Here is a 13,990-nt window from a genome sequence, read left to right as displayed (position 1 = left end):
GGGGGGGGGGGTGCACACCCGCACGCGCACCACGCCGGCCGGGGAGTACATGTGTGTCTGCTCCGGGGCCCAGCTGACGGCGGGGCAGTTGCCCTCCTCTCGGCTCTTTTTTGGGGACCGCCCCGCGCCGCCCTGGCCAGACCCGTTACCCGCGGGCGTCGTGCCGGACACGCACATGTCCGGGACCCGGGGGGGGGAGTGCAAGCATGGCGGAGGCTGAAAGGGCGACCCCGCCACCCACGCGGCGCCATATGCATGTGTCCGGCTCGCGCCGAGCAGCCAGCAGCCGGTTCGCCGCGCCTCAGGCCGCGCCGCGGCGGTCCATACGACAAGGGCCCCAAAGGCTGATCGGCGGATGGGCAAGCCACAAGGGGGGGAGGGGGGAGGGGGGAGGCAGCACGAATGTGGGAAGCTCATATGAAATTCGATCGCGATCGGCCTCCCGGCCGCACGACGCCCGGCCACACCTTGTGGCATAGGTCGGGCCCCCCGCCCCCCCCCCCCCGCACGTCTACCCGCTGCCATACGGCCGGCTGTCTCTTTCTTCCTCTGTCTCAAGCTTGCCGCCGCGTCCCGGCCATGGGAGTGCAGGCGGCTCCCGTCCCATGTTTGCGCCCCCTCTGTCCCAGAGGCGGGGGGAGCATGGGCCTGCCCGCGCAGGGGTGCCACAGGACAGGACAAGACACGGCTATCCCCCGAACCCCCCTGCCGACGATGGCCCCAGCCACCTATTCTCCGGTCCGGCCGCCCCCCGGTTCGGGCGGTGAGAGTGTGTGGGGCCTGCCAGGTGCTCCGTCGTCCCTCTCCCCCCAGCTGGCCCCACCTCCCCAAAGGTCATCCCCCACCCCCGCCCCCCACCCACGATCCGGGCTTTTTCGTGGGTGTTTCACCCCCCCCCCCCCCCCCCCCCCCCCCCCCCCCCCCCCCCCCCCCCCCCCCCCCCCCCCCCCCCCCCCCCCCCCCCCCCATGTGACGGTGGTCCTGCGTGTGTTGCAGTTGGCTCCCTCCCATCATCATCGACCCTTTTTTCCCGTTTCGAAATATACCCTTTGTGTCGTCCCTCTCTTTCCCATGTGTGTGTGTGTGTGCCTGTGATTTTGGGCTTTTTCCCTTTTCAAACCTGTGTTTCACCCCCCCCCCCCCTGGTGGACGAGGGAGGCGGCGGGATGCCGCTCTCTCTTGGTGGGGGAGCCCCGCGATTCGGGTGTCTGAATCTCACTGCGCCCGGGGGGGGGGGGGGGGGGCTTGGTCTTCCCCTTGCCATGGCAGACCCCGAGGGCCCTCTTTCCTTTGGGGCCGTGATGCCCCCCCCCTCTCTTGGCCATCCTTTTGTCTCATGTGTTGTATGAGCGTCTTTTTTTTCCCCAATCGCCGACGAGGATCCTGAAAGTGCTTCGGGCCTGGCAGGGAATTCCCATGGACCGGTGGTCGACCTTGGCAGCAGCAGCCTTCCATCCCGAGGTGCGACACCATGCGGGTACCGAGCAGCAGCAGGAGGGAGAAAAAAGAAAGCTGGCGAGTTGCACCCCGCCGATGGTGTACACCAGGGACGAAGTCGCCCCGCTCCAAGGAAGGGGAGGACGGGCAAACGCAGGGCAATGGAAGCATCACCGGCTCCGCAGGAAGGATGGGCCTCCTTCGGGGTGCGGCCACCTGGAGGCAAGGCAAGGACAGGAGCTCCCGCTGGTTGGGACCCCCTGGAAAGGGGGAACGCACGGGAAGAGCGGAAGGGCCGGGGGCCACGAGGAGCCACCCCGATGGGGATCGACAAATGCACGGTCCTCTCTTGCGGAGGAGGTAGATCAGCGGACCTCCCCATGGCATGGTCCCGTGTGGAGGCGCGTCCCAGAGTGAAGACGGCCCGACAGCAGCAGCGAGCCAGGCAGCGGGGTGAGCATGTGCAAGGCAAGCGGCCCGAAGACGCGACCATATCCCCGGGATGACATGGCCGTTATCGGCATTGCGTTTGTCGCTTCGCCCTCCCTTGGCACGCTGGCCGGAGATCGCCGCCTTTGTTCGCATGGCCCGGACACAGGCCCCCCATTGCTCGGGACTTGGTGCCCGGAAGCGAAGCCACAAGTGGCGACCGCCTAAGCCGGGTGCCCTGGACCCGGGGGAGCCACTTTCCGGCGTGCCACCGTGAGCCAGCCTGGTAGCGGTCGTGGCCCGCCCGTGGGTTGTCTCTGGGCTTGGGTCGATCCATCGGCAGGGGTCGCGGAAAAATCCCCGGGACAAGGTTTGGTGGCGGGACCAATGTCAGCCGACCCCCCGGCGTGTTTTCCACCCGGATGCGGGATCTCCGAAAAGGCGCCCGAAGGCTCATCTCCGGTGTCCGGCCGGAGGCCCCCATCATACTGGCGCCGGCCGGCTGTCACTCGATGTGGCCGACGTCTGCCCTGCCGATGCCCCGGAATCGTGCTCGTGTGGCATACACTCTCCGAGACAGGAGCTCGGATTGTCCCGCCCTCCCTCCGTCCCCTGCCCTACGATGTGCCGCGCGGAATGGCAGGAGGGGCTGCTTTCGAACGTGGCTGCACAAATGGGCATATCCCGCCGGTGCGGAACAGCCAGCCCACGGAAGCTCTTTATACTGTGTTCAGCAGCGGGCTCCAGGTTATGACCTGCTCAGGGGAGACATAATGCCCACACATGGGAGCGAGAAAAGGCATGGCAGAGGGTTCGGGTGAAAGATCGACGAGGCAAGATGCGCAACTGAAAAAAGGCGGGCCATTCGAGTGGCTCCAGCCGGGAGGAGCCCCCCAAAGGCAGGGTGCGGCCACAGCCTGAGCGCCCTGCATTCGGGGTGCTGGGCGCACATCGGGGCGGATTGCTTTTTTCTTTCCTGCGGGGCATCTCCAAGCATCCCCGGTCGAGCCCGGCCCCTGTTGCGCCCTCCCCTGCTGTTCCAGGCGCCCTAGCTCGGTCCATTCAACACTTGAGGCCTGGTCGATCTGTCCGGCGCCCGGGTTCCCCCTCCTCAAGGTCGGCCGAGAGCACAGACTCCAGCCTTTGCGCCGGTATGCGCCCTTGCCCCGCCCTCCGAGGCACTGTGGACGGGGAGCAGATGGCCGCTGGGGGGATGGATGTTGCGGTGTTTTTGCCTCGCCGACTCCTGGCGATCTCCTCCCCTGTCGATCTCGCCGAGCGCACAATCGTGCAGCCGTCTCCAGGCCCGGGCAATGCGAAACACGTCTTTGCATCCCCCCTCGGCAAAAACCGCATAGCGCGTCCTGGATGGCCAGCAAAAAGCTAAATGTCTATTGCCATAACACGGGGCACGTGCAAAGGCGCTGATGTCCCGCGATGGGCTTGATGATCCAACTGCCAACTGTCCGCGGAGGGGGCGGGCAATGTCGGATGCCTCGGCGTGGTCGACGCCGGAAGCGACTTCGTTCTCCCCGCTTGCCGGGAGCGGGGGCGGGGGATGGACCGCTAGTCTGCTTCGACGCGTGTGACCAGGGGCTGAGCAATATGGGCAACGGTCTGGCGGAAGACCGCAGCCGAAGGCCGAGCCACTGGCTCAGCCGTCCAGGCACTCCGCAAAAGCTCAGCAAGGGGCTCAAGGGCAGGCGTGTCGGTTGGAATGGCCTTCAAATCCAGGAGGGTCCCCTCTCTAACGAGGGCGTTGACCTGCTGAATGCTTTTATCTGGAGGCGTCATGTGTGGGTGTTCGTGAATGTGTGTGTGAGAGAGAGAGTCGAGGAGGGAGCGGGGCAAAACAGGCGCATTGGAAAGCAGCCGGCGTCTTTATGCCCGGAAGGGGATGCACCTTGCCAGGGGGTAGCGCGAGTCAGGCACGACCAGAGCATGACCCCCGCCGAGAAGACATCGGCCGGTAGGAGAAGCGCCAGGTCCATGGGGCAGTTGCGTGCGAAGGCGGCATGAACCTCAGGACCCGCGTAGCGCGCGGTCATCGCATTGAGAGCCTGCGGCGAGCCCATCAACACCGAAGACCGGTTGCTGTTCAAATCGCAGGCGGTGCCCATGTCGCCGAGGACCGCGCGCCAAGAATCGGCCGTCTGGCTGACGAACACATTACCCGGCTTCAAGTCGCGGTGGGCCACGCCATGGCCGTGCATGGCCTCCAAGCCGGTGGCTGCATGCAGGGGGGGGGGGGGAAAGAGGGCACCATGGGCCCTGGTCAGTCGGGCGACATGTGCCGGAGCAAAGAGGCCTCTTCTTCATCATGATCATCACGCACCCCACTGGATGACGATGTCCATCAGGACCGCCGGCCGCAAGGGGACCTCGGACTGGAGGAGCGTCTCGAGGCTGGTTTGGAAACGCTCCATGACGATGGCCAGCGGGCTCTCGCTGTAGCCAATTAGACGCACAATGTTCGGGCAATCGCGCAGCAGCCACATGATGGCCACCTCATTTTGGAAGAGGGCCATCAGTGTGGGCGCATCGAGTTCCGCTGATGAAAGGCCGGGCGCACGGGCGGGGGGATTAGCCACGTCGCGAAGGAGCACAAACAGGCCGGGCAGGGGGAAAAGAAGGCGGGAAAATAAAAAAAAGAAAGAGAAAAGCCCATACCCTTGATGCGCTTGATGGCCACCACGTCGCTGCAGCCCAGCCGCTCGAATGTACCACTGCCAATGGGCTTGGCCGCGGTGACACTGGCCTGGCTCCCGGCCCCAAGCATGTCCACGGGGAGAACCATGAACTCCATGTCCAAGTTGACCAGGAGGAAGCCCGGCAGCGAAAGCTCCATCATGGTATTCATGACCGTGGCATTTTCGTCCAGCTCGACCGGGAGCTCCTTCAGCCGGGCATCCTTGGCCCGGTGGCGCCGGAGGGCGATGAAGAGGAAGATCAGCAGGAGCAGCAGCAGGAGCAGGCCCAAGCCCAGGCCCAGGCCCAGGGCCAGGCCGGCGCCCCGGCGCGAAGAGCCCCGCTGACACTGCTCCGGCCCCGGGCCGGTGCATGCGGCGCAATCCGGGTGGCAAGCCACACAGGAGGGAGGCCGCGCAGCCCAGTCCTCGAAAAAGCCCTCCGAAGGACATGTCCCCACGCACTGGGCCCCATGCAGGAGCAGATGCGAGGCACACCCGGTGCAGGTGGCAACCGCCGGACAGGCCAGCGACCCGTCCGGGGAGATGGCGCACGGCCGGTCCAACCGGTCGGCCGAGCAGGACTCGCACCCGGCCGGGCACGGCAGGCACACCTGCCCGGGCGTCGAGCCGGGGAAGCTTGCCCCGACGAAGCCGACCCCCGGGCAGGCGGAGACACAGACGTGGTTTTGGGTGTGCAGCCAAGGCGCCCCGTCCGGGCACGAAGTGCAGCTGGTCTCCGCACCGAAGCACGTCTGGCAAGATCCATGGCAGAGCCCACAGGAGGAGGTGTCGGCTGGCAGGAATTCCCCCGCCGGGCAGGCCTCGACGCACATGCCGTCCTTGTGCGACAAATACAGGCCACCGGCGCAGCCGGTGCAGCCGGGCGAGCATGAGGCGCCCAGCGCCTGGCAGGCGGCACAACCCCCGGGACAGGGATCGCACGTGGTGGTCGCTGAGCAGGTAAGATGGCCGGCCGAGCAGGACGCCACGCAGCGTCCGCCCTCGAGCAGCAGCCCCGGCAAGCAGGCAAGGCATTGGTCCGCGCCGGGGCCGACGCAGGACCGGCAGGAGCCGGCGCAAGGCCGACACACCCGGCCGGCCGGGCCCTCGTCCGCGGCATGCTCGCCGAGCGGGCACTCTCCCAGACAATAGCCATCGGACAGGGCGCGCTCGCTCGGGCACTTGGTGCAGGATTGGGCCCCGCCATCGGTACACGACTCGCAAGACCCATGGCAAGGAAGGCACGTCTGCCCGGATTGGAAGGTCCGCGCGGGGCATGCGGCCAGGCAGCGGCCGTTCACCAGGTGCGGAGCCTCCGGCCCGCAGGTGAGACAATGCTCGGCCGCCGGGCCGTAGCACGTGGCGCACATTGAGCTGCAAGTGGTGCAGAGGCCGCCCTGCGGCCAGTGGCCGGCCGAGCAGGAGGACACACACTCCGGCGTCTGCAGCAGCCACCCGCGTTCGCACAGGGTGCATGTGTCGGCCGAGCCGGGGCAGCTGCTGCAGTGTGAAGTGCACCGGGAGCAGCCATCCGGCCCGGTGGAAAAGCCCACCGGGCAGCCGGAAACGCAGCGCATCGGCGTGGCCCCGGCCGGCAGGGCCCGGAGCCCGGATGGGCAGGAGTTGATGCACTCGGTGCTCCGAGTGCCGGTACACTCGTCACACGAGGGATGGCAGGGCAGGCACCGGCCGCCCACCGGCGTGTACCCCGGGGCGCACTCCTGCAGGCACTCGCCATCCTGCACCACCTGGCCATTGGCCGTGCACAGCCAGCAGTCGTGGTCGGTCGGGCCGTTGCAAGACGCGCAGGACCCATCGCAGGGGGCACACTCGACCGACCCGGCGGCGCGGTACAGGCCCTCCGGGCAGGCCGACCTGCAAGCAAGCAAGTCGGCCTGGCCGCCAGGCAGGGCGTCCAGCCCGGCCGAGCAGGCGGTGCATTCGGCACTGGTGGGCCCCCTGCACTCGATGCACTCCGGGGCACATGGCTGGCACGTGCCGGAGGCAGCCTCCCCGAATAGGCCGGCCGTGCACTGGGCCAGGCACCGGCCGTCCTGGCTCAGGAAGGCGCCATCCTCGCAGGAAAGGCAGAAGCCACTGGCCGTGCACGAGTCGCAGGCCTCCGGACAGGGGCCACATGTGCCGGGCTGGAGCATGACAAACCCCGGTGCACACACCTCGCACTGCCCCGGAGCCCCGGAGCACAGGGCACAGGAGGCATGGCACGCTTCGCAGCGGGCCCCATCGGCCCGGATCAACTCCCCGGGCGGGCAGGTGCTGCCACACAGAGATGCGGCCAGCTCATCGGACTCGAGGAAGTGCAGCCCTGGCCGACATGCGTCGCAGCCTCCGGCCGCCGAGCACCCATCGCAGGACACATGGCACTGGGCACACAGGCCACCCGGGGCGAGATACCAGTCCGCCTGGCAGCCGCCGCACTCCGAGGCACTGATGCAGGAGGTGCAGCCGTCGGGGCAGGCGTGGCACTTGGCCCCCGGCATGTCGGCCCAGCTGCCCAGCGGGCAGGCCCCGACGCACACGCCGTCATGCAGGAGGAGCCCCGGCTGGCAGGCGGCGCAGACTTCCGCATTGGAGCACGCCAGGCAGCCAGCAGCACAGGGGGCACAGTTGCGAGGGGCTTCCGGCGAGGCGGCGCCGCCCTGGCCGAAGTGGCTCGGGGCACAGGCCGTGCATTGGTCGGCCGGGCCGGCGCACGCCACGCAAGACGGGGCGCAGGCCGCGCATCGGCCCAGGCCGAAGTCGGGGAATTGCCCAGTCGGACAGGAGGCAGCACACAGCGAGGGAATGTCGGCCAAGGCGGAGAGGAACACCTGGCCGGGCTGGCACACATCGCAGGAGCCGGGATCCGAGCAGCTGCCGCACGAGGCATGGCACGGGTGGCAGGCATTGTCCGCTCCAAGGAAGCGGCCGGTCGGGCAGGCCGTGCAGATGGTGGCCCCGGTGCAGGCTGTGCAGGTGGCCGGGCAAGGCCGACACACCCGGGCACCGGGGTCGGGCCAGGTGCCCACCGGGCAGGAGGGCGCACAGGCGCCGGCGTCCAGGAAGAAGCCCTCATTGCAGGAGGTGCAGGCGGCGATGTCCGTGCAGCCGGAGCAGCTGGCCTCGCAGCGAGAGCAAGCACGAGGAGCCCCGGGGGAGGGTGCCCCACCGAGCCCATAGTGTGCCGGGGCACAGGCCGTGCACTGCAGGGCGGACGTGATGCACTCGGAGCAGGTGCCATGGCACGCGGCGCACCGACCAGTGCCGCTGTCGGCAAACTCCCCGGCCGGGCAGGTGTCCACACAGGGCGACGGCACGGCCGGCTCGGTCGACTGGAAGACCCACCCCGGCGGGCAGGTGTCGCATGTGCCGGCATCCGAGCAGGTGGCACACGACTGGTGACACGGCTCGCAAAGGTCGCTCGGGCCCATGTGCCAGCCGTCGATGCAGGTCGTGCAGTGCGCCGGCCCGGTGCATGCATCGCACCCGGGCGGGCAGTCCCGACACTCGTTCGCCGGCGGGAAGAGCCACGTCCAAGCGGGGCACGCCGGCAAGCAGGTCCCATTGTACATGAAGTCCCCAGGGTGGCAGTAGGCACACATGTCCGGCCGCCCGGCCAGGTAGCACTCCGCGCAGGTGGCAGAGCAAGGGAGGCAGCTCTCGGGGGCCGGGTCATCCTCCGGCAGCCCGAGGCCCGGGGGGCAGGTCAGGCAAATGTGCCCCTCCCGGCCCGAGCCGTCAGGCCCGCATGTGGCGCAATCCGCATGGCAGTCGCAGGTGCGGGTCGCCACATTGGCCAGGCGGCCGGCCGGGCAGGCGGCCAGGCATGTCTCCGGAGTCTCGAGCAGGGAGAACCGGCAGGCCACGCAATTGAACGGGCCCGGCCCGAAGCAGCCGTCGCACGCCTCGTCACACGGGTCGCAATTGGGGGGGAAAAAGCCCGCCGGGCAGTCAATCGCCCAAAACTCCACCCGGGTCAGGGACGATGGGTCCGAATTCGGCAGGAGGACATTCAGGGACTGGGTGAGGCGGGGGAGTGCGGCGGCGGCGGCGGCGGCGGCGGCGGCGGCGGCGGCGGCGGCGGCGGCGGCGGCGGCCGGCGGCTCGGCCGGCAGGCTCGGCACCAGGACCGCCTGGCGCAGCTGCTCCAGCGTCAAAGGCCGGTGTAGGGGGGCAAAGACAGCCGGCTGCAGCCAGCAGGGAGCCTCCACGGGCCCGACACAGGCCAAGGGCGCCAGGCCGACAAACTCCCCGGTCAAAAGCAGCAGGGCACTCGGATGGCCGGGCACCCCACTCAAGGACACCGTTCGAAGGAGGTACGCCGGTCCCGGGTCGCCCGGCAGCTGGCCCAGGCTTTGAAGGACGGTCGACGCGCGGATGGTGCGCTCCTGGGCGGCACCCATCTGCGGGGGGACCTGCGCACGCCACAGGAAGCCCCCCGTCCCGGAGGGCTCCACCGCAGACAGGACAGCCTCCGTCGGGGCTTGCGGCCGGCCGGTGGGCAGGCTTAGGGGCACGCGCTTGGCGGCGTTGGTGTCGACCGCTCGATCGAGGGGATGGGTCGAGCGAATGTCGCCGGCCAGCAGGAGATCCACCGGCTGCAGGGAAACCAAGCCGTTGATTCGATCCACCATGAGCAGCCAATCTTGAAGCCTCGGGGCCGAGGGGAAGAGCGACACCAGCGCAGGGGGGGCATCGCTGTTTTGGATGTTCCTCATCTCCAGCCGCTGTTCCGAGGTGACGGCAAGCATGAAGGTGAGGTTGGAAAAGGTTGTCACAGCCGCTCGCGGGCCGATTTGGCGGATGCTCGAGCACACCGGCGTGGCGATCGACGTCTCGGGGCCGAATGTCACCCTGCACCGGTCCTGCCCGGGGTCCGGTGTGCAGAACGCCTCGACATATAGCAGCCCCCTTTGGGAGTCGCAGTAGATTCCAAACAGCACAATGGTATCCCCCCGGAGGAAGGGCCCGAGCTCCACATAGGAGGACACGCTGGCGCTGGCAAGCGGCCCGTGCAGGACCGGCAGGATGGTCGGCGAGCTGGCCGGATCCCGAACGTCCAGCAGGGAGGCCGCCTGTCCGGAAGACCGGAAGCCCAGGGCCCAGCCGGTGGGCATCACGTCGGAGGTCCCGGCATCCGGGTCGGCCGGCTGGCGAACCTCGATCAAATGGAGGGGGCTTTCCGCGAAGAAGGCCGTCCGGGCCACGACCGTGAAGGGGGACGGCTCGTTGGACACCTGGACGTCGGTCGAGCTGGCCGGGGCCATGTATGCCGAGCGCCCGGACACCGAGGTGCAGATGCCGTCGTTTGCCATGAAGCCCGGGGAGCAAGTCTTGACACAGGACCCGATCCCGGAGGACGGGTGCACCTGGAGCAGGAAGCCGTTGGAGCAGGTGTGGCACATGTCTCGGGAGCAGGAGTTGCAGTTGTCCGGGCAGCGAGCGCAAGTGACTAGGAGGAGGGGAAGGGCCGGCGGCATTGGGCGGAGGCAGCAACTCGGGGATTAGAGGGCATCGGGGATGAAAGCGATCCTGCGGGGAAGGCAGGGGGCGGGAGGCGGGGGGGGGGGGGATTTCCAAAGGAAAGGCCAAGAAAAGCAGCATGCCCCGACGTCGAGGGGGAGGGGGCGCGCACCGGGCCCGGCCGCGGGCGACTCGAAGCCCGAAAAGCCGGCCGCGCAACCGGCACACATCTCGCCGGACGGATGGAAGGGGGAGAGGTGGCGCCCGGGTGCACAGGTCCAGCCATTGCCGGGGACCGGCTGGGCGTCCGTGCTGCATCGGATGGAGGCGTCCTGGCCGCATCGGAAGTCCTCCGGCATGTAGTAGAGGAAGGCATCGGTGGCCAGCTGAACCGAGGGCTCGGGGGCCGAATCGTCCAGCGACAGCCGCAGCAGTCGCAGCTGGGTCCAGGCGGAAAAGCCGCCCGGCGGGCGGAGACGATGGAAGACCACCGGCCGGACGGCCGTGTCAATCAGCCACAGCTGCTTGGCCTGGGGGTTGACATAGAACAGCCGTTTGTCAAGGGCATCAACCGGCGCATCACCCGGGCTCAGGTTCAGGAAGTGGCCGCCCTGGATGTTCATATCCGCCGGGATGGCACTGGACCAGGAATTGCCAAAGAGCACACCGCTGACATCCGGCAGGACCTGCAGCATTCGATCTGCGCGGAGGATGACCAGGTCTTGCTTGAGGGCGCCAGGCGTCTCGATGCGAGTCATGCAGAGGGCCACCGCCGAGGCCGAGAGCATGGGCCAGGCCACGGCCCCGCTGAGGGACTGGTGATCCAGGAAATAGATTTGATCCTTGAAGTGGAAGTAGGTCCACTGGGAGATGCCGGCCGTGAAGAGGGCCCCCTGGGCTTCGGGGGTCTGGGTATAGATGGTCGGCTCCAGGAGCATGAAGGTCACGCTCGAGGCAAAGTGAGCCACGAACACCTTTGTGTCATCCTGGGCCAAGACCGAGGCGGACTCCCGGTCGATGGCATGCACCACCAGGGCCCTGATCCCGGGGCCCGCAACCGAACGGGGCCCCGAGGAGGAAAGTAGATGCAGGCCGGAGGCGCTTTCCCCCAAGAGCGAGAAGGCCCCGGAGGAGGAGGAGTAGACCTGGGTGACCAGGGTCTCCGGGTCCGGGGGGTTCACCGGGGAGATACCCATCCAGGCAAAATTGCCGAAGTACCCGCCAATTCGAGTGTCAGGCCAAATGTCCAGGCTCAGCTGCCGCCTCAGGAAGGACGAGCTGAAGCCCAAAGCGGAGATCTCATGGACAAGGGAGGTTTCTCGGGAGGCGCGATCGAAAACCCAATAGGACACGGCGGCAGGGGTGGAATGGGCCGTTGCCGTTTGTTGGAGGTGAATGTCGGGCCCCACAGTTGCGCCGGCTGGCATGGCCAGGATCAGGATGGCCAGCAGGAGCACCTGAAGGGGGCCCGCCCATGCGGCAGGCCAGCGAGGAAAGGCCATGGGCAGAGGGGGGGGGGGGGGGGGGGGGGGGGGGGGGGGGGGGGGAGTAGACCGACGAAGCGAGAGGACGGCGAAAGAAGGGACTTTCCACGTGGCGAAGAGGCAGCCAGGGAGGGAGCGAGGGAGGGAGGGAGAAAGACAAAAGGCCGAGAGGGCTGGTGTCCCGAAAGGGCGGGGGAGGAGGGGTGGGAGGGTTGTCCCGGGCATCACGCCGCCACGCCTCCCACTCAGCAGGGGTGCCTGAAGAGGCATGGTCGTTTGCCCCACACGGCTGGAGGCACGCCCGCCGCCTTGCGACAATGTTTCACCCTGCCGGCGCGCGTCAGCTCCGCGACATGTGGCATCCTGCAAAAGCCGGCCCATCGCCTGGACGCCTCTGGACCAGATTGGCCCCGACCCGGGGCAGCCGCCCCTTGCCACGGGGCATTAAGCCTGGAGTGATTCATGTATGCTCGTCCCTTCGAGGCTGGAGCCGGGCGTGAATCCAGGAGGCTTGCGTGCTCGACGGTCGGAGGTCAGGCGCGGGAGGCCCACCGGCCACGGGGGCCGGCCGTGGTCGAGACCATGTTCATTGATGCATTGGGACTTGATGGCGGAACGCCAGGGGTAACTCCGTGCTTGGGTTACCGGAGGCAGCGCTCTCACGGGTTTGCCCCGAGTCAGGTGAGCCGCGCCCGGTACAGGCGCCCGCGAGATCCGCCACCAGGCGGGACAGCAGCCCGGCTGGCGGAGGCGAGTTGGCGTCCGGCGACAATGGAAAGACCTCCGCGGTGGCTGTTGGAAAGGGGCTCTCGGGGAGGCCTGGGCACACAGGTGCGTGTGTGTCTGCGATGTGTCTGTGTGTGTGTCAGTCTGTGTGCCCGTCGCCTTGACTGCTCTTGCATGCTCCCCAGCGCACATGCACACAACTGTCAGGGTCCTGGCTTTTGAGAGGCCCCTCGGGAGGGTCCGCCTTCGACCCTGGGGCTCGGCCAAGAGGCGGAGGTGCGAACCTTGCGACTGGGCTGGTCCCCCGTTCGTGAAACCTCTTCCTTGGTGGAGCACGAGCACCGCTCGTTCGCGGTGGCCACCACCTGCCCGCCGGCCTACCCCGCAATCCTCCCACGGCGAATGCCATTCTAGAGCACATCGCCTTCCCATGCTCTAGCACGTGTGCCCTGGCACCTCGCGTGTTGCTCGATCGATCGTCTGCATATGGGGATCGCATGGCCACTCGTCGGGGTCCACATGATTTGCCCGACTGTGGGCTAGGCCCCATCGCGCGTGGGCCTCTCCCCTTTTGTGCGCGAGCCCAACAGGGGGCCCATGGCCGAAGTTGCGTCGCCCTACGTGGAGACATTTCTGACGCGTGCTCGGCCGAAAGGAAAAGGATCTTCCTTTCCCTCGACCAACACGCGCATGCATGCCTCGACTTGTCGGGCCCTCTCCTCGCTCCGCAGGCCCGGGTGCAGAAGGGTCTCAAATCGACCGGCCCCACTCCTTTCGGCTGGGCATCACATTCCGTGACCCGGGGGGGGGGGGGGGGCACCAGGGCATGTCCCCTCCTCGAGAGGCCTGGCCGGCCGTGCCGCCCTTCGGCCGGGAGCCCGATGCGCACAACTCCCGCAGGTGTCCCTGGCTGCGGGCATTGAAGTGCATGTGAGACCTGGCCGGCTCTCGGGGCCCAATTATGGCTATGTTGCTTGTCATTTTGCCCCACAGGCAGCCAGGGCGGGTGCTCCTGCCGCATGCGTGGGCCATGCGCAGGGTGAGGTTGCTCTGGGCGCTGGGCCGTTGTGCCCGGCGGCTGACTACCTTCCCGGGGGCAATATCTCGGCCCGACGGCCGGTCGAGCATGACTCGCACCAACTGAGACAGACAGTTGCCGGCGCCCATGGGACGTTGTCGGTCCCGGGGGCACACCGGCGGCCACCGGGGTGGGCTTTTCCTCTTTGCGCCCGCGCCGCAGCATGCCCCCCTCCGATCGCCGGATGCCGAGTGAGACCGAAGGTGCGAGGCCCCCTCCCCCCGCCGGGCCATGACCAGTGGCAATCCGGCCCCTGTCGTCTGGGCCCGGGTGGCTTCCGGGGAAGACGGCCCGCCAGCCCGGGCGGGAGACAGGGCGCGGCGTCCGAGCAGAGCCGCTGCTGCGCGGGAGGGCGGCCGCGGCCGGCTGCCGGGCACGCGGCGAATGCCACACGCCGGCGCCCGGTGCTCCCCCCCCCTCCTATACGCACACGCGCGCACGCACGCACGCACGCACGCATCCCACCCTGCCCCCATCCGCCGGGATGCTCCTCCTTGGGGATAAAGGCCGCCCAAGCGGACTGGCCCAGCGCCAGGGGGGCCAGCATGTCCCCCCCCCTCCCCCGCTCCCCTGCTCTCCTGCTCCCCTGCCCGCCTTTGACCCGAGTCCCCCCCCCCACCGCACGTCCCTACCCCCGCCCGCCCCCCCCCCCCCCCCCCCCCCCCCCCCCAACATCAAGCGGA

At 68.3% G+C, this 13,990-nt stretch overlaps 1 protein-coding gene across 1 annotated transcript; it reads right to left on the bottom strand.

Annotated features, from left to right (window-relative positions):
- Nucleotides 1-3,235: 3,235 nt before the first annotated feature.
- Nucleotides 3,236-11,521, bottom strand: H696_05094 (serine/threonine protein kinase; the record flags this gene model as incomplete). Its single annotated transcript, XM_009498945.1, has 5 exons — nucleotides 3,236-3,647; nucleotides 3,770-4,096; nucleotides 4,202-4,417; nucleotides 4,537-10,008; nucleotides 10,192-11,521. 5 exons carry the CDS (start codon nucleotides 11,519-11,521, stop codon nucleotides 3,433-3,435), a joined length of 7,560 nt encoding a protein of 2,519 aa, XP_009497220.1. The 3' UTR covers nucleotides 3,236-3,432.
- Nucleotides 11,522-13,990: the final 2,469 nt, after the last annotated feature.

Source organism: Fonticula alba, assembly GCF_000388065.1.
Source record: "Fonticula alba strain ATCC 38817 unplaced genomic scaffold supercont2.9, whole genome shotgun sequence".
In the NCBI taxonomy this organism is placed as follows: domain Eukaryota; order Rotosphaerida; family Fonticulaceae; genus Fonticula; species Fonticula alba.
Note: the sequence above shows the minus strand (reverse complement) of the source record. Positions and strands in the feature narration are given on the sequence as shown.